Here is a 27,530-nt window from a genome sequence, read left to right on the forward strand (position 1 = left end):
TTTGAAGCATCTGAATTCACCAACTTCTTGGGTGATGTGGCTGCGCATGTGAGATGCAAACTCCAAATTGTTCCACATCAAGACTAATGGCCCCCGTTGTTGCAACTTCATCCCACTGTTGCAAACTGACAATGGGCAGTTCACCACCTGGGCTGGCAAACACCTTGAGCTTCACAAGCACTTTTCGTCCCCCATTAGGAACTTGAGAATGCTATCGAGTTCTCTAACTCGGACCTGCCGAATATCCCTAGACTTGACCTCTCTTCTCTGGACAAGTCATGCCGAGATGGCGAGATCAAATTGGTGGTGTTTGTTTGATCTTCCTTCGGGGAAGGCATCCAGACCTGACAGCTTCACCATTGATTTTTTTCAAGAGGTGTTGGGAAGTGATCAAACATTATGTATAAACATCCATTAACTAATTCTTCGGCCTGTGGGCAATCATTGACACCAACTCAACTCACTACACATGTATGTATTCAACATGAATTTCGCTAGCACCCAATACATCCATTTGGATGGTCATGGTATTGAGTGCTGGAAACTTGACTTAATTTCGAGTCCCTTGATACCGAGGAGAACTGGCCAGATGGGTCGGCACGACACGGTCCGACCTGTCCTAAATGGGCTGGCATGACACAACCCAACCAGACACGCCTAAGACACATGCCGTGTCGGGCCGGCACTCGTGCCGCGCTCCCTAGCCCAGGCATGGCCCTAGGCGGGCCACATGCCGGCACAGCCCGAGTATAAATGTTTCAGGCCAGGTCCACCACGGGCCAGACACGTGGGCTATCAGCCAGCACGCCAGGACCGACCCATTTGGCTACCTTTACCGAGTTGTCGATCTATTGCTCTGAAATCGCGAAATCACTAGTTGAGGAGTACTTGTTGCAAAGATCACTCCAATTCCCCTGGTTGTGACAAGTGGCGCCCATGCAGCGCGCCACTTGTCGCAACCTGAAAGTTTTCCCTTTTTCGTAGATATGTTTATTCAAAATGTTTTATCTCTCAAACCGTGCATCCAAATCTTGAACCGTTTTCACCGTTGGATTCCTCGTGTTGAGATCTTCAAAACTAGATTTCATGTTGATAGGTTTTGACGAACTTTCTTTTATGAAAAAACCAAACAAAAAAACGGACGAAAAAACCAAACCGGGAGCACCGGTGTTTTCTCTTTCCGAAAGAGGCACGCCCGTGCGTGTCACGAAATCACAACCGTGCCTCTCGCGGAAGCAATACCGTGACTCGTAGAAGGAAAAAAAAGAAAACGACTTTTTTCCATTTCCAAGGACACACGGCCGTGACTCTCGCAAAGGCACAAGCGTGCCTCTCGCGAAAGCAAAACCGTGACTCGCGAAAGGAAAAAAAATAGATAACACGTTTTTTTTTCATTTTCGAGAGGCACGGCCGTGACTCTCGCGAAAGCACAAACCATGACTCTCGTGAAAGAAAAAAAATAGAAAATGCGTTTTTTTTGTTTCCAAGAGACACGACCATGACTCTCGCTAAAGCACAACCGTATCTGTCGCGGAAGCAAAACCGTAACACTCACGAAAGGAAAAACACGTTTTTTCTTGAAAAAAATCTATTTTTTTATCGAAAAGCTATGGGAAATCGATGAAAACAAAATGTCGGAAAACCCCGAAAAACCGTTTAAAAAGGCCAAAACGCGTGCGAAAAATAAAAAACCAAAATTCAAAAGAAGCACCTAGAGTGCGACACGTAATGAATGGGTGAAAGCACGTTAAATGGTCGTTGCGAGGCTTCCAAGGAGCCCTAGTTAACTACTACTCCCTTTGTAAAGAAATATAAGAGCGTTTAGATTACTATAGTAGCGATCTAAATGCTATTATATTAATGGACAGTGCTATCTTCCAGATGTCCTGATTTTAGCAATAGATCCGGACGATCCACATGCAGTCCGTTCTACCTCGCGATTGCATGCAGTCCATTTTTCCATATGCATGTGATAATTAGTGATTTTTTTCTCCGTCATGTACATGCATGGCATTTTTTAGAGAGCTTAGTTACATGCATGCATGTGAGACGAAATTGATGACATCACTATAGATTCCCTCATGATTCAAAAAATTCAAAATGTTTCGTAGGCCAAACCATCGCTCCGATTGAAAAATTGTTTTCACATAAAAGAATCATCGCGGCGAGAACTTCGAAACTAGATCCCATATTGATATGTTCCGACGACTTTTTTTACGTAAAGTTACCACGCATAGGGTATGCCAGTTATCACATATATGTTACATTAGTTACCATGATGTTTACATAGGCAAATTTCGGGCATAAAAATGACTTCTTTCAACTTTCTCCCCACATGCAAATGCACTAAAGTGCAGAAAAGCTAATGTCATCGCGGGTTCTTTTTGTTTTGAAATTTCAAAATGTTTTGTCACCCGAATCGCTTGTTTATTTACCATGTTATTAGGTCTGGAGCGTATATTATCATGCTATTTACATAGAAGTTACCGGTGGTATGTTTTCAACAACTTTTTTCATGGGGCAAAGTTATCGTGGTGTTTGTACCTAAGTTTTCAGGTTCGAAAGACTATATTATCATGCTATTTACGCAAATAATTATCAGTGATATGTTTTTAATATCATTTTCCCAGATTCAAAATTATCATGGTGTTTGTACCTAAATTATCAGGCCCGAGAGTCTATATATCATGCTATTTAGACAAAAATTATCGGTCATATGTTTTCAACAACTTTTTTCACGGATCAAAGTTATCGTGGTGTTTGTACTTAAGTTATCAGATCCGTGAGTCTATATTATCAAGCTATTTACACACAAGTTTGTCGATGGTATGCTTTTAACATCTTTTTTACCCGGGTTATCGTGTTGTTTGTAAGTGAGTTATCAGCTCTACTATGTGTATACCATCATGTTATTTACATATGAGTCACCGGGGGTGTTTCAAACTTTTCTTTCCTGGTTAAAAGTTATCACGTTTGGGCTAAGTAAGTTATCAGCTCTGATGTGCGTGTATTACCATGCAATTTACAGAGAATTTACTATGAGTATGTTTTTAACAACTTTTTTCGTGGGTCAAATAGTTACCGCGGTGTTTTGTATGTGAGTTATCATCTCTATGGTGCGTATATTACCATGTTATCTGCACACAAGTCTGGTAACCACAAGATGAGCAGCTAGATAACTTGAACATGAACAGTTTGGTAACTATAACCATGAAGATAATTGTACCTTTAGGAACTCGATAACTATTCCGCAGGCTACTACTTAACTACAAAATTACCAACATCGAAAAGTCAGAGAAACGACGTGATAAAATTTTCGTTGAACGAAGGTTGGCTATTATAGCAGAGATGAACCAAGTTAAAATAGTATGATTATTATTTTTTGACGAAAAGACTGCATGATGCAGCATTTCATTGAAATTAGGATAGAGTTATTACAGGGGCATTTCGATATGCCCAGGATACAAAGCTAGTATCTAGCGACCGACAGATGAAAGCACCAAGACTAGCCTAACAACGATGAAGTGTATTAATCTGGTTCCCATGGCCTGTGAATCATCCGTGCTACCTTGTGCTTGCCTGCCAAAGTCCAATCGATGATATCATTCTTTATCCGATCAAGCACTTGCTCCTCTATCGAGTTCTTTTGCTCAAATATGTGTGCGTTCCTCTCCTTCCACACAGTCCACCACGTGAGCTGCACAAGTGAGCTCCAAGCTGCCTTGTGGATCACCGGCACCTGCTATCTTGATTGGTACCACCAGTCCCAAATGTTCTCGGAGCCTGGCGATGGCACGAGGGCCAAAAGCAGATTGCACCTTTGCATAATCTTTTCCCACAAGCTAATCGTGAATGGGCAGCTAGCAAGGAGATGAGCGGGCGTCTCTCGCTGGGCATTACAGAGGCAACACCTCGGGTTGTGAGGCCAGTTTCGCTTCTCCAGATTGTCCCCGGTCAGGATTTTGCCAAGCACGTCCATCCATGAGAACACCTTGCATTTCAGTGGTGCCTCTGACTTCCAGATCAGCTGTTTGTAACTCGTCCGCATCGATCCTTCAAACTGAATAGCATAGGCCGACTGAGCGGAGAACTCGCCGTTTGCCGTCCACCGCCAGGAAACTGCGTCCGGATGCTAGCCTAGTGCCACGCCCTGTAGCTGAACCCACAAGGCGGTGAACTCACGGACAGCCTGCGGCGTCAGATTCTCCCTTAGGTGACGCGTCCAACGATCGCCGGTAAGCGCTTGAGCCACCGTGAGCCGTTTCCGGGTGCAGACACTGAACAACGCTGGGTAGCTATGACAGAAACTTATTCCATGCATCCAGGGCTCTGTCCAGAAGCAAATTCGTTGTCCATCCCCAAGATGGAACTGAACTGAAGCCATGAACAGCTACTGAACTCTAGCATCGGTGGGCAGAGGCAGCCCCAACCAGGCCTTGCTTGGGTCCGTCCAGGACATCCACAACCATCTCAGCCTCAGCGATGTGCTCTGCGCAGCCAAGTCCGTCATCCCCAGCCCTCCGAAGATCATTGGTCTGCAAATTATGCGCCAGCTCACCAGACATTTGCCGCCCACTGCAAATTCTTTTCCTTCCCAGAGAAAGCCTCTCCTGAGCTTATCAATCTTCTTCCGCAACCACACCGGCATTTGAACGACCATCATCTGAAAAACCACCATCGCAGAGAGCACATGCTTCACCAGCAGAATTCGACCATCCATGGAGAAGTGTATCCGGATCCAACCCTTCATCTTGTTGCAAAGTTTGTCGAGCGCTGGTTGGTAGTCCACCTTGCGAAGCTTTGAGTCGGACAGTGGCATACCGAGGTAGGTGCAGGGGAAAGCCTTGATCTCGCATCCGAGCGAGTGGATGACTGCCGGCAGTGTTACCCCACTACAAAAAATGGGAGTGATATAGCTCTTTGTAAAATTTGTCATCAGACCTGTAGCGCCCCCAAAGGCCTTGAGCAGATCGGCCACTGCCATTATCTCTTGAGCACAAGGATTTATGAACAACACTGCATCATCCGCATATAAAGACATCCTGAATGGCATCCTTTGAGCGCCAATCTCCTGAAGAACTCCAGCCTTCGCTGCCGAATTGAATAGGGCTGCCAAGCAATCCATGGCGATCACGAATAACAGCGGTGAGAGGGGGTCCCCTTGCCGCAACCCTCTTTGGTGCAAAATTTTCTCCGATAGCTCTCCATTCACCATGACCCTTGACGAAGAGGAAGATAGTAGGCCGGCAATCCAATCTCTGAACCTACCCCCGAAACCCTTTGCTTCCAGAACATGCAAAAGGAATTCCCACGAGATTGTGTCGAAAGCTTTCTCAATGTCGAGCTTTATCATAAGCGCTGGGGTCTTCGCCTGTGTGAACGCCTTTGCCAAACCACTAACATATGTGTAGTTGTCGTGGATAGTTCGCCCACGGATGAATGCATTTTGGCACGGCTGTACGATCTCTTTCATTCGATCCCTCATCCGCATAGCCAGTATTTTGGTGAAGAGCTTCGCAAAACTGGAAATCAGGCTGATGGGGCGGAAGTCTCTCGGTGTCGCGGCGTCTTCTCTCTTGGGCAGCAGGATTAGATTGGCGTCGTTGAGCAGGTGAAATTTGGAGAAATTCATTCTGTATAACGCTTGCAGCGCCTTCATGATGTCTTCACTAATGATCCCCCAACAGTGCTTGTAAAACAGTCCGGTGAACCCGTCCGGCCTTGGCGCCTTCTCCCCATTCATCTCATTTACTGCAGTTGTAGCTTCCTCCATCGTGAACGGCATTTCCAACTCCGTAAGATCCACCTGCTGGATCTCCAGCTCCTCGAAATTGAGGCAGGTCGTTCTCTCTCCTTTTGCACCGATCAAGGATTCAAAAAAATTGTGCATAGCTTCCAGTTTGTCCGGCTGCTCAGTGCAAACTTTGCCATCGAACAGAATTCTGTGGATATACTTCCGCCGTCTTCTCGCCGATGCCTTGGAGTGAAAGAAGCGGGTGCTAGCATTGTTGGGGAACGTAGCAGAAATTCAAAAAATTTCCTACGAAACACCAAGATCTATCTACGGAGAGACCAGCAACGAGTAGAAAGAGAGAAGAGTGCATCTACATACCCTTGTAGATCGCTAAGCGGAAGCGTTCAAGTGAACGGGGTTGATGGAGTCGTACTCGTCGTGATTCAGATCACCGATGATCAAGTGCCGAACGCACGGCACCTCCGCGTTCAACACATGTACAGCCCGGTGACGTCTCCCACGCCTTGATCCAGCAAGGAGAGAGGGAGAGGTTGAGGAAGACTCCATCCAACAGCAGCACAACGGCGTGGTGGTGGTGGTGGAGGAGCGTGGCAATCCCGCAGGGCTTCGCCGAGCACCTACGGGAGAGGAGATGTGTCACGGGAGGGAGAGGGAGGCAACCAAAGGCCTTAGGTATGATTGCTCCTCCTTTCCCCCACTATATATAGGGCCAAGGGAGAGGAGGGGGGCGCAGCCTTGCCCCCTCCTCCAAGGAAGGGGTGCGGCTAAGGATGGGGAGGAGTCCATCCTCCCCAATGCACCTCGGAGGTGCCTTCCCCCTTTAGGACTCTTCCCTCTCCAAGTTTCCTTGCGCATGGGCCTCTTGGGGTTGGTGCCCTTGGCCCATGTAGGCCAAGGCGCACCCCCTACAGCCCATGTGGCCCCCCGGGGCAGGTGGCCCCACCCGGTGGGCCCCCGGGACCCTTCCGGTGGTCCCGGTACAATACCGATGACCCCGAAACTTGTCCCGATTGCCGAAACAGGACTTCCTATATATAAATCTTTACCTCCGGACCATTCCGGAACTCCTCGTGACGTCCGGGATCTCATCCGGGACTCCGAACAACATTCGGTAACCACATACAAGCTTCCTTTATAACCCTAGCGTCATCGAACCTTAAGTGTGTAGACCCTACGGGTTCGGGAGACATGCAGACATGACCGAGACGTTCTCCGGTCAATAACCAACAACGGGATCTGGATATCCATGATGGCTCCCACATGTTCCACGATGATCTCATCGGATGAACCACGATGTCAAGGACTTAATCAATCCCGTATTCAATTCCCTTTGTCTATCGGTATGTTACTTGCCCGAGATTCGATCGTCGGTATACCGATACCTTGTTCAATCTCGTTACCGGCAAGTCACTTTACTCGTTCCGTAACACATCATCCCGTGATCAACTCCTTGGTCACATTGCGCATATGATGATGTCCTACCGAGTGGGCCCAGAGATACCTCTCCGTTTACACGGAGTGACAAATCCCAGTCTCGATCCGCATAAAACAATAAATACTTTCGGAGATACCTGTAGTGCACCTTTATAGTCACCCAGTTACGTTGTGACGTTTGATACACCCAAGGCACTCCTACGGTATCCAGGAGTTATACGATCTCATGGTCAAAGGAAGAGATACTTGACATTCGCAAAGCTCTAGCAAATGAACTACTCGATCTTTTGTGCTAGTCTTAGGATTGGGTCTTGTCCATCACATCATTCTCCTAATGATGTGATCCCGTTATCAACGACATCCAATGTCCATAGTCAGGAAACCATGACTATCTGTTGATCACAACGAGCTAGTCAACTAGAGGCTCACTAGGGACATATTGTGGTCTATGTGTTCACACGTGTATTACGATTTCCGGATAATACAGTTATAGCATGAATAAAAGACAATTATCATGAACAAGGAAATATAATAATAATACTTTTATTATTGCCTCTAGGGCATATTTCCAACAGTCTCCCACTTGCACTAGAGTCAATAATCTAGTTCACATCGCCATGTGATTAACACTCACAGGTCACATCGCCATGTGACTAATACCCAAGAGTTTACTAGAGTCAGTAGTCTAGTTCACATCACTATGTGATTAACACTCAATGAGTTTTATGTTTGATCATGTTGCTTGTGAGAGAGGTTTTAGTCAACAGGTCTGAACCTTTCAGATCCGTGTGTGCTTTACAAATCTCTATGTCATCTCCTAGATGCAGCTACCACGCTCTATTTGGAACTATTCCAAACAACTATTCTACTTGGAGCTATTCTAAATTATTGCTCCATTATATGTATCCGGTCTCTCTACTCAGAGCTATCCGGATAGGTGTCAAGCTTGCATCGTCGTAACCTTTACGACGAACTCTTTTACCACCTCCATAATCGAGAAAAATTCCTTAGTCCACTAGTTACTAAGGATAACTTTGACCGCTGTCCTGTGAGCCATTCTTGGATCACTCTTGTACCCCTTGACTGACTCATGGCAAGGCACACTTCAGGTGCGGTACACAGCATAGCATACTGAAGAGCATACGTCTTAAGCATAGGGGACGACCTTCGTCCTTTCTCTCTATTCTGCCGTGGTCGAGCTTTAAGTCTTAACTTCGTACCTTACAACTCAGGCAAGAACTCCTTCTTTGACTGGTTCATCTTGAACACCTTCAAGATCATGTCAAGGTATGTGCTCATTTGAAAGTACCATTAAGCGTTTTGATCTATCCTTATAGATCTTGATGCTTAATGCTCAAGTAGCTTAATCCAGGTTTTCTATTGAAAAACACCTTTCAAATAACCCTATATGCTTTCTAGAAATTCTACATCATTTCTGATCATCAATATGTCAACAACATATACTCATCAGAAATTCTATAGTGCTCCCACTCACTTCTTTGGAAATACAAGTTTCTCATAAACTTTGTACAAACCCAAAATCTTTGATCATCATCAAAGCATACATTCCAACTCCGAGATGCTCACTCCAGTCCTTAGAAGGATCGCTGGAGCTAGCATACCTTTTAGCATCCTTAGGATCGACAAAAACTTTCTGATTGTATTATATATAACCTTTCCTCACGAAAACTGGTAAGGAAACTCGTTTTGATATCCATCTGCCAGATTTCATAAATACAGCTAATGCTAACATGAATCCGACGGACTTTAAGCATCGCTACGGATGAGAAAATCTCATCGTAGTCAACTCCTTGAACTTGTGAAAAACTTTTCGCCACAAGTCGAGCTTCATGGACGGTGACATTACCATCCACGTCCGTCTTCTTCTTAAAGATCCATTTATCTCAATGGATTGCCAATCATCGGGCAAGTCCATCAAAGTCCATGCTTTGTTCTGATATATGGATACTATCTCGGATTTCATGGCTTCTAACCATTTGTCGGAATTCGGGCCCACCATCGCTTCTCCATAGCTCGTAGGTTCATTGTTGTCTAGCAACATGACCTTCAAGACAGGATTACGTACCACTCTGAAGTAGTACGCATCCTTGTCATCCCACGAGGCTTGGGAGTGACTTGATCCGAAGTTTCATGATCAATATCATAAGCTTCCACTTCAATTGGTGTAGGTGCCACAGGAACAACTCCCTGTGCCCTGTCACACACTAGTTGAAGAGACGGTTCAATAACCTCATCAAGTCTCCACCATCCTCCCACTCAATTCTTTCGAGAGAAACTTTTCCTCGAGAAAGGACCTGATTCTCGAAACAATCCCTTATTGCTTTCGGATCTGAGACAGGAGGTATACCCAACTGTTTTGGGTGTCCTATGAAGATGCATTTTATCCGCTTTGGGTTCGAGCTTAATCCTGAAACTTTTTCACATAAGCGTCGCAGCCTCAAAACTTTAAGAAACGACAACTTAGGTTTCTCTAAACCATAATTCATACGGTGTCATCTCATCGGAATTACATGGTGCCCTATTTAAAGTGAATGTGGTTGTCTCTAATGCCTAACCCATGAACGATAGTGGTAATTCGATAAGAGACATCATGGTACGCACCATATCCAATAGGGTGCAACTATGATGTTCGGACACACCATCACATTATGGTGTTCCAGGCGGTATTAATTGCGAAACAATTTCCACAATGTCTTAATTGTGTGCCAAAACTCGTAACTCAGATATTCATCTCTATGATCATATCATAGACATTCTATCATCTTGTCACGAAGATCTTAAACTTCACTCTGAAATTACTTGAACCATTCAATAATTCAGACTTGTGTTTCATCAAGTAAATATTCTCAACATCTACTCAAATCATCCGTGAAGTAAGAACATAACGATATTCACTGCATGCCTCAGCACTCATTGGACTGCACACATTAAAATGTGTTGCTTCCAACAAGTTGCTATCTTGTTCCATTTTACTGAAACCGAGGCTTTTCAGTCATCTTGCCTATGTGGTATGATTTGCATATCTCAAGTGATTCAAAATCAAGTGAGTTCAAACGGTCCATTTGCATGGAGTTTCTTCATGCATATATACCAATAGACATGGTTCGCATGTCTCAAACTTTTCAAAAATGAGTGAGTCCAAAGATCCATCAACATGGAGCTTCTTCATGCGTTTTATACCATTATGACTTACATGGCAGTGCCACAAGTAAGTGGTACTATCATTACTATCTTATATCTTTTGGCATGAAAATGTGTATCACTACGATCGAGATTCAATAAACCATTCAGGTTTAATACTAATCTTGATGGTAGAGGGAGCGTGCGATGTTTGATTATATCAAACTTGGAAACACTTCCAACACATATCGTCAGCTCACCTTTAGCTAGTCTCCGTTTTATTTCGAGTTACTAACACTTAGCAACCGAACCGGTATCTAATACCCTGGTGCTACTAGGAGTACTAGTAAAGTACACATTAACATAATGTATATCCAATATACTTCTATCGACCTTGCCAGCCTTCTCATCTACCAAGTATCTAGGGTAATGCTGCTCTAGTGGTTGTTCCCCTTATTACAGAAGCACTTAGTCTCGGGTTTGGGTTCAACCTCGGGTTTCTTCATTGGTGCAGCAGCTGATTTGCCGTTTCATGAAGTATCCCTTTGTTCCCTTGCCCTTCTTGAAACTAGTGGTTTCATCAACCATCAACAATTGATGCTCCTTCTCGATTTCTACTTTCGCGATGTCAAACAACGCGAATACCTCAAGGATCATCATCTCTATCCTTGATATGTTATAGTTCATCACGAAGCTCTAGCAGCTTGGTGGTAATGACTTCGGAGAAACTATCACTTTTTCATCTGGAAGATCAACTCCCACTTGATTCAAGTGATTGTTGTACTCAGACAATCTGAGCACAAGCTCAACGATTGAGCTTTTCTCCCTTAGTTTGCAGGCTAAGAAAATCGTCGGAGGTCTTATACCTCTTGACGTGGGCACGAGCCTGAAATCCCAATTTCAGCCCTCGAAACATCTCATATGTTCCGTGACGTTTCGAAAACGTCTTTGGTGCCTCAATTCTAAACCGTTTAACTGAACTATCACGTAGTTATCAAAACGTGTATGTTCGATGTTCGAAACATCCACAAACGACGTTTGGGGTTCAGCACACTGAGCAGTGCATTAAGGACATAAGCTTTCCACTGTCCGCACAATTGCTACTTTCAACTTTCAACTATATTTTCTCTAGGAACATATCTAAAACAGTAGAACTAAAGCGCGAGCTACGACATGATTTGCAAAAGGTCTTTTGACTATGTTCAGGATAATTAAGTTCATCTTATGAACTCCCACTCAGATAGACATCCCTCTAGTCATCTAAGTGATTACATGATCCGAGTCAACTAGGCCGTGTCCGATCATCACGTGAGACGGACTAGTTATCATCGGTGAACATCTTCATGTTGATCGTATCTACTATACGACTCATGCTCGACCTTTCGGTCTCCGTGTTCCGAGGCCATGTCTGCACATGCTAGGCTCGTCAAGTTAACCCTAAGTGTTTTCGCTGTGTAAAACTGTCTTACACCCGTTGTATGTGAACGTAAGAATCCATCACACCCGATCATCACGTGGTGCTTAGAAGCGACGAACTGTAGCAACGGTGCACAGTTAGGGGAGAACACTTCTTGAAATTTTGTAAGGGATCATCTTATTTACTACCGTCGTCCTAAGTAAACAAGATGCATAAACATGATAAACATCACATGCAATCAAATAAGAGTAGTGACATGATATGGCCAATATCATATAGCTCCTTTGATCTTCATCTTCGGGGCTCCATGATCATCTTGTCACCGGCATGACACCATGATCTCCATCATCATGATCTCCATCATCGTGTCTTCATGAAGTTGTCACGCCAACGACTACTTCTACTTCTATGGCTAACGCGTTTAGCAATAAAGTAAAGTAATTTACATGGCGTTCTTCAATGACACGCAGGTCATACAAAAAATAAAGACAACTCCTATGGCTCCTGCCGGTTGTCATACTCATCGACATGCAAGTCGTGAATCCTATTACAAGAACATGATCAATCTCATACATCACATATATCATTCATCACATCCTTTTTGGCCATATCACATCACATAGCATACCCTGCAAAAACAAGTTAGACGTCCTCTAATTGTTGTTTGCATGTTTTACGTGGCTGCTATGGGTTTCTAGCAAGAACGTTTCTTACCTACGCATGAACCACAACGTGATATGCCAATTGCTATTTACCCTTCATAAGGACCCTTTTCATCGAATCCGATCCGACTAAAGTGGGAGAGACAGACACCCGCCAGCCACCTTATGCAACTAGTGCATGTTTGTCGGTGGAACCGGTCTCACGTAAGCGTACGTGTAAGGTTGGTCCGGGCCGCTTCATCCCACGATGCCGCCGAATCAAGATAAGACTAGTAACGGCAAGCATATTGAACAATATCGACGCCCACAACTACTTTGTGTTCTACTCGTGCAAAGAATCTACGCAATAGACCTAGCTCATGATGCCACTGTTGGGGAACGTAGCAGAAATTCAAAAAATTTCCTACGAAACACCAAGATCTATCTATGGAGAGACCAGCAACGAGTAGAAAGAGAGAAGAGTGCATCTACATACCCTTGTAGATCGCTAAGCGGAAGCGTTCAAGTGAACGGGGTTGATGGAGTCGTACTCGTCGTGATTCAGATCACCGATGATCAAGTGCCGAACGCACGGCACCTCCGCGTTCAACACATGTACAGCCCGGTGACGTCTCCCACGCCTTGATCCAGCAAGGAGAGAGGGAGAGGTTGAGGAAGACTCCATCCAACAGCAGCACAACGGCGTGGTGGTGGTGGTGGAGGAGCGTGGCAATCCCGCAGGGCTTCGCCGAGCACCTACGGGAGAGGAGATGTGTCACGGGAGGGAGAGGGAGGCAACCAAAGGCCTTAGGTATGATTGCTCCTCCTTTTCCCCACTATATATAGGGCCAAGGGAGAGGGGGGGGGCGCAGCCTTGCCCCCTCCTCCAAGGAAGGGGTGCGGCTAAGGATGGGGAGGAGTCCATCCTCCCCAATGCACCTCGGAGGTGCCTTCCCCCTTTAGGACTCTTCCCTCTCCAAGTTTCCTTGCGCATGGGCCTCTTGGGGCTGGTGCCCTTGGCCCATGTAGGCCAAGGCGCACCCCCTACAGCCCATGTGCCCCCCCGGGGCAGGTGGCCCCACCCGGTGGGCCCCCGGGACCCTTCCGGTGGTCCCGGTACAATACCGATGACCCCGAAACTTGTCCCGATTGCCGAAACAGGACTTCCTATATATAAATCTTTACCTCCGGACCATTCCGGAACTCCTCGTGACGTCCGGGATCTCATCCGGGACTCCGAACAACATTCGGTAACCACATACAAGCTTCCTTTATAACCCTAGCGTCATCGAACCTTAAGTGTGTAGACCCTACGGGTTCGGGAGACATGCAGACATGACCGAGACGTTCTCCGGTCAATAACCAACAACGGGATCTGGATATCCATGATGGCTCCCACATGTTCCACGATGATCTCATCGGATGAACCACGATGTCAAGGACTTAATCAATCCCGTATTCAATTCCCTTTGTCTATCGGTATGTTACTTGCCCGAGATTCGATCGTCGGTATACCGATACCTTGTTCAATCTCGTTACCGGCAAGTCACTTTACTCGTTCCGTAACACATCATCCCGTGATCAACTCCTTGGTCACATTGCGCATATGATGATGTCCTACCGAGTGGGCCCAGAGATACCTCTCCGTTTACACGGAGTGACAAATCCCAGTCTCGATCCGCATAAAACAATAAATACTTTCGGAGATACCTGTAGTGCACCTTTATAGTCACCCAGTTACGTTGTGACGTTTGATACACCCAAGGCACTCCTACGGTATCCAGGAGTTATACGATCTCATGGTCAAAGGAAGAGATACTTGACATTCGCAAAGCTCTAGCAAATGAACTACTCGATCTTTTGTGCTACTCTTAGGATTGGGTCTTGTCCATCACATCATTCTCCTAATGATGTGATCCCGTTATCAACGACATCCAATGTCCATAGTCAGGAAACCATGACTATCTGTTGATCACAACGAGCTAGTCAACTAGAGGCTCACTAGGGACATATTGTGGTCTATGTATTCACACGTGTATTACGATTTCCGGATAATACAGTTATAGCATGAATAAAAGACAATTATCATGAACAAGGAAATATAATAATAATACTTTTATTATTGCCTCTAGGGCATATTTCCAACAAGCATCTCCCTCCTTGATCCATTGAATGCGCGCCCTTTGCCTCCAGATCGTCCGCTCCAGTGCGGCAAGGCCAAGTCGCTGCACCTTCAGAGCCGCCCTGAACTGTCTTTCTTCAACTGTAAGATCCCTCCTTTCCATCGCCTTATCTAGCTTGGCCACAATTTCACTCACTATCGCCGATCTTAGCGCAATGTTGTTCACCATCTTGGCCCCCCAGCTCTTCAACTCTCTGGCAATACGCTTCAGCTTCTCCGCAAGGCAGGCAATAGGTTCTTCATTAGTCGTTGGAAGCCGCCACACCCTGTTTACCAATTCATCAAACCCTTCCATCTTGACCCAAAAATTCTCGAAACGAAACTGCCTCGCCGGCCGGAAGGAAGTGTCACATGTGAGAAGCAACGGGCAATGATCTGACATCTCGCTCGAGAGGGCTTGCAGCAGGCATCCAGGGAAACTAGCGTCCCATGCGTCATTAAACAGAACACGATCCAACTTCACCAAAGTGGCCCTCTCTTGCTCGTTACTCCAAGTGTACCGACGGCTGTGCATGTATAATTCCTTTAGCTGTAGCTCGTTGATGAAGCCCCCTGAAGGCCGACAAACATCTGCGGTTGATGTTATTGTTGTTTTTGTCCGTCGCCTGTGCTATCAGATTGAAATCTCCTCCGAGGAACATTGGCGTGCCCACTGGAAAGGCTTGCACCGTTGCCTTCAGATCAGCCAGGAAAACCATCTTCTCTGCTTCTTGTTGTGGTCCGTACACCGTCACCAAACCAAAAGGGGCTCCATCCGTCGTGTTCCCATGCGCCGCAATAAAGGAATTACGAGCATCCACATTAGGGAGATTGAACTTCGCCCCAACCCATGCGAGTAAAATTCCACCGCGCGTCCCGTCCGCGGGAGAGAAGGTAAACTTGTCAAACTCAGCCCCACAACACTCTTGCACCATCCTACTGTCCACCACAGATAATTTGGTTTCTTGGATACATGCCATGGCCACATTGTGCGCCTTCACCACAGCCCTAACCACACCTCTCCGTGCGGGGTGTGATTATCCTGTAGTTACCACAAAACAAGCACTAGGTCAGTTGGTTAGTTGCCAAATTTCTTTACCAAGACAATGGGTGATCGATTCCCAAGTAGCTCTTACTTTTGCATTTAAAAACAAGAGATCAACCTCCGCCAAAAAATCGCTGCTGCCCACGTACAAGGATCAACCTCCGCCCAAAAGTTCGCTGCCCATATACGAGAAAAAAGGAATCTGATTTAACCTTCCTTCGCCAAAAAATTAGGAAACAAACCCCGCCTATCTCGTTCACGATCTCAAAAAATCGAAGCGAAATCATCGGAAGCGACCGCGGTGAACAAAATCATCAGGAGCGAGCGCAAAAACTGCGGGAGAAAAGAAGAAAACATGGGGTCGCCCACGACCATAGGATCTAGAACGGACGAGATCCAATGTATTCGGATCCGTTGCAGAAATCCTGCCGACTGGATTTTAGCTTTCTCGTATATTAATTTACGGAGGGAGTAGCTAGTTGCTCTGCTGAAATCGCTGGTCGCGTAAAACTTTAGGTTCGCTTCTCTCGAAAAGAAATAAGGTGGCCAGGAGCTCGACCATGGAGGGCACTCCCGCATAGGGAGGAGAAGAGAGGGGGTGGCCTCGATGACGGCGACCGCGTCTCCCCCCACCCCCACCCACGCGCGCGAGCCCTCCAGATCCGCAACTTCGAGCTCCTGCAGTACCGTTGGCGGCCACGAGCAGGTCCTCGAGCATGCTGCTGCTGCTCCGGTGCGGGGCAGAAGAGACCGGGGCGCAGGCGCACGTGCCGCAGCTGTAGCTGGACAAGGACTGCGCGCGGGCGGAGCAGAAGCCGTTCTGGAAGGGCAGCGGCGAGCAGAAGCGTTCTGGAAGGAGCGCCGCGCAGCGCAGCAGCAGCCGGCGGCATCGTCGCGGCTGAGCACGCCGGTCGCTAAGGGGGCGGAGGCCAGGCAGGCTGTGTACGCGAGAAAGAGGAGACGGGGATGACTCGGTCAAACTCTGCAATTCAGTACTTCCAAACAGAAAGGGACTATAATTGGTTGCTCTCTTTAGATTTCAAATTATCCAGACAGAAAATCTTGAATTGCATTCTATTTCAATACCTTGGTTGATTTGGTATTGCAGCTCAATTCAACTCGTTGGGCTGAATACATACATTCAAACAAAGCATAAGAGTACAACTCCTCCCGTCCCATAATATAAGATGTTGTTACAACCAGTATACGAGTACCTTCCAAGAGGTAATACTAACATCATCCAAAGAAGATATCACATTGCTTTGACCGGAGCTAGAATTGAAGTACATGCCTTTAGTTCTGTTGATGAAAGAAAATGTGTCCCATAAATATTTCCAGAATAAAATAAATGTGTTGTGTATGCAGGGAGATTGGTTGCGATGATGTGCAGGAAAGCTGAAATAGAGTTATATCTCAGCAGCTTGGGAAGCAAGAGCAGTGTAAGGATTAGTAGGAATTGCAATCAGTTCTCATGGGCACCTGGGTGCCAATCTGGCTGGGCTTGCTCAACCCAGGACACGAACTCATTCGCAAACAACTCATTTGAAAACCCGGTTCCGTCCAGAGCAGAGAATTGCAGGCCATGCTGTCCAGGTTTCTTCTGCCCTCGTGGACTGACTTGCATGATGCGTAAGTGTTTCTTTTCAAACAAATTACCCCCTAGACACTAACTTAATGATGCATGCAATCAACAGCATTATATTCCTTCCCGCACACACACTATATTCCTCAAGTCCCAATACATCAATCATTTTAGAGTTTCTTCCTCCACTTCTTTTTTTGTTGGTATTCTGTATTCTCAATGTTATGTTTACTTGCTCTAAATCCATTCTTCTTTTGTCCAGCTTGTCCTTTGGGTGCTTATTGTCCTCTTGGGACACTGAATAAAACTACCAACCTTTGTGACCCGTAAGAGTAATGTACACTGAAGATTCCTTATTTACCATGCGACACTCTTCATACGAATTTCATAGCACATATTGTTTCTCTGTGACAAAAAATATTAGGTATTCTTACCAAATAACTCCCGGATCAAACCAGACATGCGGCAGTGCAGATACTTGGGCTGATGTGATTACTACCAATGATGTCTTCTGCACTCCAGGGCACCATTGCCCAACCACTACCCAAAAACTTAACTGCAGCAAGGGGTAGTGTATTAGCCTTCTCTTTCTGTGGTACGTTGTTATGTTTATAGTGATAACTAATACCAAACTTTGTATTTTTCAGGTCCTATTGCAGGAAAGGTGCCACTGGTGAAAATAGTAAGCATCTTGTTTGTTTTTCTTCTGAATTTCATCCATTGAGAAGCATGAGTTAGAATTACTACTTATTGAATAACCTGTGCTTTCTACTTATTGAGAAGCGTCTTGTTCAAATATACTGTATATGATTTGTCAAGCTCCAAACATGATTTTAACATTTCCTGGAATCCTAACGACTAGTTTGCACCCACTTCCTTCTAGAGTTAAAATCATGTTTGGAGCTTGACAAAATGGAAGAGCTCCAAACATGATTTTAACGCTTCCATTTGTCTGCTAAAGATAAATTTTCACCCCCTTCGGTTGCTTGACATACCTTTTTAATTAAAAGCTAGATAGCCTAGAGCACTTGATTCAAACAAGTCGTGCAAGTTTACAATTGCTATGATCTACCCTTTGTATCACTTATCTAATGTAATTTTGCAGAGTGTAGATGGAAAGGCGGGTGTAAGGAGAATTCAGAAAAAGAAGAAATCGCTTTGTTTGGTGGCATACTGATTGTGAGTAGTGCAATTTGCCAACTTTCTGGGCCACGACACTCATTTTGACTCATACATTTCACTAAACATTTTCTCGACAAACATAGTGCTAACTTATACCTTTTGATTTATCAAATTGTTGTCTTGTTAGAATTTGTAACAAGACAACAATTTGATAAGTCCTAGAATTACATGCAATGTTAATGCATTGCCAATGCAAGTCTTATTTCCTTTTGTGTAAATACGATCCAGTTATTTTGTTAATATATATGATTGTTATCGCCAATGCAAGTTTATATGCTGTAAATTTCTGCATAAGTTGTGACTGTAAGGCATCCTAGTTTCTCTCTCAAGTGATTTTCGTAGAAACCCACACAACATAAACAGGAGCATCTAAATTGTTACCAATACCTATTTACTTAGAGCCAACGATCTTGTTCTCGTTCTTTAATGCTAGTATTTAGTAAACGATTCGCTCGTGATCTTGTTTATGCAGGTTGTCTTAATTGTCATTTTACTACTGGTGTACAATTGCTCTGATCAATTCATTGCAGTTCGAGCTAAAATTTTATCGAAGTCTCGTAAAAAGGCAGCAAAGATTGCGCAAGAATCAGCAACAGCACGGAAAAGATGGAAATTAGCAAAAGAACTTGTACTAAGGCATGAGATGGAAATGTATGAGTCTTCTGATGCACCTGAGGAATTAGCTACATCATCTGATGGGATACTACATGCTGATAAAGGTAATGGTAAGAGATCAAAAAATCGCAGAAAGCTAAATGTTCGCACTGAAAGGTTCAGACGTGCATATAGTCAGATTGACAAGGAAAGAGCTCTGCAGCTAGACAAAGACAAATTAACACTCGCTGGAATAGTGTCTCGAGCTGCTGAAAACAGACCACAGAGGCCAATGCTTGAGGTGGCCTTCAAAGGTCTGACATTATCCATTGGGAAAAAGAAACTTCTACAATGCGTTACTGGAAAACTTTCACCAGGTAGGATAACGGCTATTATGGGTCCTTCTGGAGCAGGAAAGACCACATTTCTCAACGCTGTGTTAGGCAAAACATCAGGCTATAAGAAGGATGGATTGGTCCTTGTAAATGGAAAATCCGGATCGATGCAGTCATATAAGAAGATAATTGGTTTTGTTCCACAAGATGATATCGTACATGGAAACCTGACGGTTGAGGAAAATCTGTGGTTTAGTGGACGCTGCAGGTACTGGATACATAACAAAGCGCAATTCATTTGTGTTCCCAAAGTATTCTTTTGGCCTTACACTAAAATTTTCAATGCACAATTTTATTAGGATCAGTGACATAGCATTGCAAGACTTCAATTCGCTGCAGAATTCGACAATATTATTCTTTACAGTTTCTTCACGAAATTCATTGAAAACGATGTTTAATTTTTCAGATATAGTTTAGTTTGATTATTAAAGTGTTATATCATTTATTTACTTATTTATTCATATTCCCCCCTTCACATACATAAATTAATCATCTCTTGTATGGCATAAGTTCTGTGCCTAGATGGCTCCTAATAGTTGATGCATATTCTTTGCTAGGCATCTAAAAGAAGTGATATCTCCTAATTAATTTCAGCAACTCTTTTGATGATATCCTTATTGTACTTTCATAAGGCAATCATTTTCCTCTAACAATCACTATTCTTTTGTGAAACAGGTTAAGCAAAAGCATGTCAAAAGCTGATAAGGTTCTCATTCTAGAACGGGTTATAGGGTCACTAGGGCTCCAAGAAATCAGAAATTCCCTTGTTGGGACAGTGGAAAAGCGGGGTATTTCTGGCGGACAAAGGAAGCGTGTGAATGTTGGGATTGAAATGGTTATGGAACCATCTCTTCTGATATTAGACGAGCCAACAACAGGCTTAGATAGTGCTTCCTCCCAACAACTTCTAAGAGCTCTTCGTCATGAGGCATCCCAAGGCGTGAATGTTTGCGCAGTGATTCACCAACCAAGGTTTCCTTGTAAACTTTGAATTAATCATTCCTTTATTTCTTCCAGAAAGAATCCTTTTCTAATCTTGAGTTGAAAAGACATAGCTCATATGAAAAGTGCTCTTGCAATTTATTGTAACATTAATTGATCAGCTGGCCAATACACTAGGTCTACCTATCAGTTGGCGTTCCAAAATTTGGTAAAACAAATTCATCGACATGAGTAGTAGTAATGCCCAACTTTATACAGTGAGTCGTATGACTAGTCAGGAAGTCATTTATCCTTGTGTGACTAAAATAATCTTCTCTACACATTCTTTTCTACTCCCTCTATCCCAAAATAAGTGTCTCAAGCTTAGTACAACTTTGTACTAGCTCTAGTACAAAGTTGAGACCCTTATTTTGGAACGGAGGGAGTACTTCATTAAGATGAATTTGGATCTAATATGTATTAACATTTTACGCAGCTATACTTTGTTCAGTATGTTTGATGACTTTGTTCTTTTGGCAAGAGGCGGCCTTATTGCTTACCATGGGCCTATAAGTGAAGTTGAAAATTATTTCTCAGGCCTGGGGATCAAGGTTCCTGACCGCGAGAATCCTCCAGACTATTATATTGACATCTTAGAGGGAATAGCAAAGACAAAAATGAGCGGACATGCCACTCCTAAACATTTGCCACTTCTCTGGATTCTGCATAATGGATATGATGTTCCAGAAGATATGCGGAAGGACCTTGAGGAGATCAATATGATGCACGAGTTATATACTGTAGGGTCCATTACTAGAGAACTATCTTCTGTAGAACAGACAGAGAGTAAACATTCTGTGCACCAAAATGTCAGCCAAAGAAATGATTTACTGAATAGGAAAACACCCGGTGTACTTGCACAATACAGATACTATTTAGGGAGGTAACCCGATCTCCTTCATTTCTCTAACTTGCTTTGAGTTTGGTGAATCATTTTGTAACTCCATAGCCAAATTATGTTTTCAGGGTAGCTAAGCAACGTCTACGTGAAGCTACGCAACAGGCTGTTGATTACCTGATATTGTGTATTGCTGGCATATGCATTGGAACCATCACAAAAGTAAACGATGATACACTCGGTGCAGCTTCTTATGGGTATACCATAATTGCAGTCTGTAAGTTGGCACCATGTGTTATTTTTATAAATGTCCTAAACCATAAAGTAGCAAAAAAATAAAACAGAAGAAGAAATATTCTGTTCCTGTAAAGCATCTTAGATTGCAAAAATATTGAGAACCACTCCACACACACTAGGTACACCGGACTGCATAATTGGCGAGAGACATTTGTAACACCTGACCTGGCCATACATAACATTTTTTTTCGAGAAAACGCAAGAAGAGCTTGCATTTCATTGCTTTGGAAAAAAAGGAAGTTTTGGTTACAATCCTCCTAGGAGGGAATTACAGTGCCTGGAGGCATATCAGTGCACGTCCCATGTTTGCGGTAAAATGGCACGAAGCCCTAGGGCGCCGGCTCTGGCACAAAGGGCGGCCTCGTCTTTGATCTTCGTGAGCAGATCGGTCGTCGAGGGCCGGCCTCTGTTGAAGACGCAGTCGTTACAGTGCTTCCATATCATCCATGGGACGAGGAGGGCCGCGGAGGCGAGGCCCTTGCGCATGGGCTTTGGGGTGTCCTGTTGCGCTGTGCGCCACCAGTCGTTGAGGGAAGTCTGCTGTCGGGCGGGGCACAGGGGAGTCTAAGCCAGTGCAGACCTGGTGCCAGATCTTCCTGGCGAAGGGGCAGGCAAGGGTGAGGTGGTGCATGGTCTCGGGGGCCTGGTCGCAGAGGAGGCATCGTGCGGGGTGTTGCAGGCCACGGCGGGCGAGGCGATCGGTTGTCCAACATCGGTCCAGGCGGGCGAGCCAGTGGAAGAATCGGACGCGCGGGGGTGCCCAGTGCTTCGAGGTGAGCTTCCATGCGTCGCAGCCTGTGGAACCATTGAAGGTGGCGAGGTAGGCCGATTTGGCAGAGTAGACGCCGCGGGGTTCCACCTCTAGGAGAGGCGGTCTGGCTCGGCGGAGAGGGTCGTGGCGCTGATTGCCTGCCAGAGCTGTAGGTATTGCCCGATCTCATGTATGCCGATCGTGCCGTGTATGTCCCGTGCCCATTGGTTGGCCTGAAGTCCATCGGCGACGGTCCTGAGCTTGCGGCGACGCTTGGGGATGCAAGCGTAAAGGAGCAGCGCGATCTCGCTAACGGAGCGCCCGTCAATCCATCGATCTTCCCAGAAGAGGGCCTCCGTGCCATTCCCGATTTGCATGGTGGTGGATGCGAAGAAGAATGCACGCTCCTCGGCGGTGAACTGTCGAGGCCAGCCCATGCTCTGGTTCTGTCCGTGCGGCTGAACCACAACCAGCGGATGCGGAGCGCGAGGCTGGTCCGGCCGAGGTCGCGCACGCCTAGGCCACCGAGCGAGAGCGGCCTAGCGACACGTTGCCAATTGACATGGCAGTGGCCTCCATTTGCCTCCGCGCGTCCAGCCCACAGGAAGCCTCGCTGGATTTTCTCGAGTGCCCTGATGGTCTTCTTGGGGGCGCGAGGGCGAGGAGCTGGTGGATCGGGATTGCGCTGAGGATGGCCTTGACGAACGCGAGGCGGCCGGCCTTGTTCATAAGATGCGCCTTCCAGGTGGGTAGCATGCCGGCCGTTTTGTCGACGACGGGCTGTAGCTGTGCAGCCATGGGGCGATGTAGAGTCAGGGGGATGCCTGGATAGGTGCTTGGGAACTCGGCGAGGGGGCAGCCCGGTAGGTTGACAGCGGGCGCGGCGTCATCAGCAGTGCATCGGATCAAGGTGGCGGAGCTTTTGGAGTAGTTGACCAGGAGGCCTGAAGCTCGGCCGAAGAGCAGCAGGATGCTCTTGACGGCAGTGATGTCGCCGATGGTGGGATGGCAGAAGAGGATCACATCGTCGGCGTAGAGGGAGACCGAGGGGACCGGGCATCGGGGGTGCAGCCGCTGTAGGACGCCTAGCTCCGTGGCGCGGCGGAGGAGGTGACCCAACATCGAAGGCAAGGATGAAGAGCTGCGGAGACACGGGGTCGTCCTGGCAGAGGCCACACCTGTGCCAGATGGTGGGGCCGGGGTCTCCGTTGATGAGCACCTTCGTGCTGGCTGAGGAGAGCAAGATGGCGAGCCATTCCAGGAAGCGGGAGTCGAAGCCGTACTGCCGGAGGACCTCGAAAAGAAACGGCCAGCTGATGGTGTCGAAGGCACGAGCCAGGTCCAGCTTCAGGAGGGCGCGGGGGGCGCCGAGCTGGTGCAGGAGGCGCGCGGACTGGCACACGAGGATGAAGTTGTCGTGCAAGCTGTGGCTGGGGATGAATGCGTTCTGGCAAGTGCTGACGAGGCTGCAGAGCTTCGGCGCGAGGCGGAGCGAAAGGACCTTGGTGAAGATTTTGGCGACAAGGCGAATTAGGCTTATGGGCCTAAAGTCACCAAGGCCGCGAGCGTTCGCGCGCTTTGGGAGCAGGGTGAGCAGTGCCTAGTTGAGGGAGCAGAAGCCTCGACCGCGCATCTCGTACAGCCGCTGGAAAACGTCGACAAAGTCTTTCCGGACAATGGGCGCGCGCAAGAACTCGGCGGTGTAGCCGTCCGAGCCGGGAGCTTTTCGAGCAGGGAGGTGCTTCACCGCCTGCCAAATTTCCTCGGCATCAATGGGGGCGTTGAGGTCGTCGAGGTTTGTGGACGTGATCAGCTCGGTGGGGTCGAGGCTGCAATCGCGGGGCGTCTCACGGCCGAGCAGGGCGTCGAAGTGCGCGTAAGCCGCGGCTGCCATGTCGCAGGGGGCGGAGATCGAAGCGCCGTCCATCGTGAGGCCGTGTATCCGATTCTTCTGCCGCCGATACATGCATTGCCGGTGGACGAATGATGTGCTGACGTCGCTCTCCTTGAGAGTCAAGATGCGGGCGCGCTGTCGAGCAATGGTGCGCTCAGGAGAGGTGAGGCCAAGGTAGGAGGCCTTGATCTGCCGCCGAAGCCAGTCTTCGTGCGGGGACAGAGATCGGCTCTCCTGCGCCGTGTCCAGCCTGAGAAGGAGCTCCCTGGAGATCGCAAGCTTGAGGCGAACGTTGCCAACAATTCGCGTGCTCTAGCTACTAAGCTTGCGCGCGGTGATTTGCATGCGCCGCATGAGTCGCCGGAATGGGTCGTCATCGTGGATGGAGTGCCAGGCGCCCGCCACAATGTCGTGGAATCCATCCAACCGTGTCCAGAATTCCTCGAAATGGAATCTTCGATGTCCTGGCGGCACCGGTTTGCAATCAAGCGGCAAGGGGCTGTGATCGGAAACGACGGAGGCGAGGCATCGAAGGTGGCATTCCCCATGCGGGTCCTCCCAATCGGGGGTGCAGAGGATGCGGTTGAGGTGCATGACGGTTTGGGGGATTGCTCGTTGGACCACGTGTAGCGCCGAATGTTGAGGTAGACCTCTTTGAGCGCGAGGTCGTTGATAGCATGCCGGAAACGACCCATCATGCGGCGATTGAGGTTGCCATTGTTCTTGTCTTCGTCGCGGTATATGAGGTTGAAATCACCGCATAGCATCCAGGGGCCGTCGCAAGCCGCCCGGACGTCTTGTAGCTCCTGTAAGAAGGCGATCTTGTCGGCGTCCAGCTGCGGCCCATAGACCACGGCAATCCACCACAGCGTGCGCGCGCCAGAGGGGGCAGACACCCTAGCAGTCAAGGTGTTTGACGTGAACTCAGGGTCCGAGATGGCCACCTCCATGCTTTTCCAGGCAAGCAAAATACCACCACGGGTGGCGTCCGCAGGGAGGTAAACATAGTCATCGAATTCCGAGCCAAGCGCTTCAAGGACAGTCGACGCGCAAACCAAAGCCATCTTTGTTTCTCGGAGGCAAACGATGGACGCATTAGCGCTTACAACAAGTGAGTGAATGGCGGTGCGGCGGGCACGCGCATTGAGGCCGCACACATTCCAGATCAGGATCTTGGGCTCGTAATCCATGGAAAAGAGGTCGACGGTGGGGTGCGGGGGCGCGGTCATGCCTCAATCGGGCTGCCGGCGAGCACCGTGGTGATCGGCGCGATCATGGGATCCGCGGGTAGCTCGCGATCGACCAGCGCGGCGATGGCCGAGAGGATGGGCAGAGGGATGGGCGTTGCGAAGAGGCCTTCATACGCCTTCATCTCGGCCGACGTGATCCTTTGGTCGACCCTAACGATGCCCAGGATTCGCAGGATGTGGATCTGCGAGCGCCGCTCAGCCGTCGGCGGGGCTGCGGACTTGCAAGACAAGGAGGCGGTCGAGCGCCCTCGTCGCGGGGTGAAGTTGGGAGGTACGCGTCGCGGGCGTCTGCCGGGGGGTGGGAGGGCGACATCGATCTGCTTGGTGGCGGCGGCGAGGAAATCTCCCAGAGTCCAGGAAGTAGGCGCTGGCACGCGTGGGTGGGAGCGGCGTAGGGTGATTTGGGGGGGGGATGCGAAGCGCGCGGGCGGGCACGACGACGTGGCATTGGGCTCGACAGAATGCGTCGCATGCATGTCTCCATGTTGGGCCGTCGCCTGCACGTCCCCATGACGGGCCGCCGCATGCCCCGTGCCATGATGGGCCTCATGCTGGGCCTCGGGCGGGTGTTGCGTCTCAGCAGCTTAGCGGCCGCGGCTGGGGCAAGGGGCGCGTCCATGCATGGTGGGGCCCCTGCGGAAGCCTCCCGGGGCTCCAGGACCGGTCCAGCTGTCGACTCGGGGGTCGCCACCGCGGGGATTCGGTCCGTGGACCGGTCAGCAACGAACGCAGCAGCACCAGGGGGGACAGCGACAGAGCGCTGCTTTGCCCCGACAGCGGACCAGCTGCAGGCGTCGAAGGCTGGGAGTCCGGTACCTCGCTAGCCAGCGATTGGCCGTCCACAGGGCCATCCTGATCCCCATGCATGTCGTGGCTTGCCTCGCCCGGTGCCGTCATCGTGTGGCCCGCCCCATGTGAGGAAGGCAACATGGGCGGGCTGGTTGGGGCAGGGTTGGGGGAGGGCAGAGCCAATGGTCGCCGGTCAGCTGTCGAGCTGGTGGGTGGTGGGGTGCGGGTTTCGGGGCAGGAGGACGATGGTGGCGTAGGGGGGTGGGGTAGCATTGTCACAGGCCGCCAGCCTTTTCTTTCCCCGACGTTTTCCCCTTTTGGAAAAGCGACGAGAGCCCGTGGGTCCCCCAGCAGCAGGCCAGGGTCCATCATGCGCGTGCGCCTTGGGGGCAACGCCACCCCGGCCGTACGACAGCGAGGTTGGCACCACCCGGCGTCGACGACGACGCCACCAGCACGGCCATGGTGGCTGGACACGTGACAGCACGCGGAGTCGACAGCCATGCCGTCCTCGCGGCCGTCAGGGGCACCGGAAGAGCGGCGGCGCTTACGCCCGAGGCGGCGGCTGCGGTTGCGTCCCGCGGCATGCTCGCGACCAACGTCTCCGTCATTGCCGTCTGGTGCGTCGTCATCGCTCGGGCCAGGGCCATTACGAGCGGGAGGCTGCGCGGTCCGGCGGGGCGTGGCCGAGGCGAGCATGATGGAAACCGGGTAGATGAGGGTGCGCACGGCAGGCGGGAGGGTGCGGCCGTGGGCGCGGTTGCGGGAGGGGACGGGTTCGACGATCTCCAGGATGGCCGCCTGGCGGATGCTCACGGGGTCGCGCGTGTGCGCGGTGAGGCGGATGGTGGCAAGGTCGGCGCGAGAGCGCGTGCTCCGGTGGAGCCGCTCAATCCAGCAGCTGGTGCCGAGGAGATGCTCGGCGGTGGATAGATGCCATGCCTGCGCCGGGATGCCGCGGAGCTCGAGCTCGACGCTGCAGTCCAGGGAGCCGAGCTGGGCATGGGCGAGCTTGTTCCACGGGCGGAGCGCCAGAGTGAACCCGGGGCCGTTGATGAAGTGGTCGCCGGCGAGGCGGTCCATGAGCTCTCTGGTGGCGAAGATGAGGAGGAAGTCCTCGAGGCGATGCGCGTGGATGGTGAAGTCGCCGGGGAGGAGGTCGAAGGATGAGTACATGACGCGCTCAACGTCGCCGGACCGCTGGTCTGTCTCCGGTGATGGAGACGACCATCCCACGGCGCAACACCGTCTCGGCCTCGTCCATCTCCATGGAGCGCGAAATGATGACGCGCACCGGGTCGATGAGCGGGGCCGGCGTGGGCTGGGGCGGCGCGGGCTGGGGCGGCGCCGCGGGCGGGGCTGCGATGTGGGGGCGTGGCGTCT

General features: G+C 48.7%; 1 protein-coding gene across 2 annotated transcripts in view; it reads left to right on the forward strand.

The window, feature by feature from the left end:
• LOC119267764 (ABC transporter G family member 25-like) overlaps positions 1-27,530 on the forward strand; it is a 45,131-nt gene that overhangs the window by 14,980 nt on the left and 2,621 nt on the right. The window contains exons 1-10 of one of the 2 annotated variants that reach the window (XM_037549211.1): positions 16,093-16,818; positions 16,960-17,223; positions 17,439-17,502; positions 17,601-17,744; positions 17,824-17,858; positions 18,282-18,355; positions 18,831-19,555; positions 20,023-20,319; positions 20,765-21,211; positions 21,295-21,443. In XM_037549211.1, the coding sequence (XP_037405108.1) occupies positions 16,782-16,818; positions 16,960-17,223; positions 17,439-17,502; positions 17,601-17,744; positions 17,824-17,858; positions 18,282-18,355; positions 18,831-19,555; positions 20,023-20,319; positions 20,765-21,211; positions 21,295-21,443 (2,236 nt within the window). In that variant the 5' untranslated portion in view covers positions 16,093-16,781. Of the gene's footprint in view, positions 1-16,092; positions 16,819-16,959; positions 17,224-17,438; positions 17,503-17,600; positions 17,745-17,823; positions 17,859-18,281; positions 18,356-18,830; positions 19,556-20,022; positions 20,320-20,764; positions 21,212-21,294; positions 21,444-27,530 lie in introns of those variants that run through there. The other variant, XM_037549206.1, reaches the window with a different exon arrangement.

This window comes from Triticum dicoccoides, chromosome 1A (assembly GCF_002162155.2).
Source record: "Triticum dicoccoides isolate Atlit2015 ecotype Zavitan chromosome 1A, WEW_v2.0, whole genome shotgun sequence".
NCBI lineage: Eukaryota > Viridiplantae > Streptophyta > Magnoliopsida > Poales > Poaceae > Triticum > Triticum dicoccoides.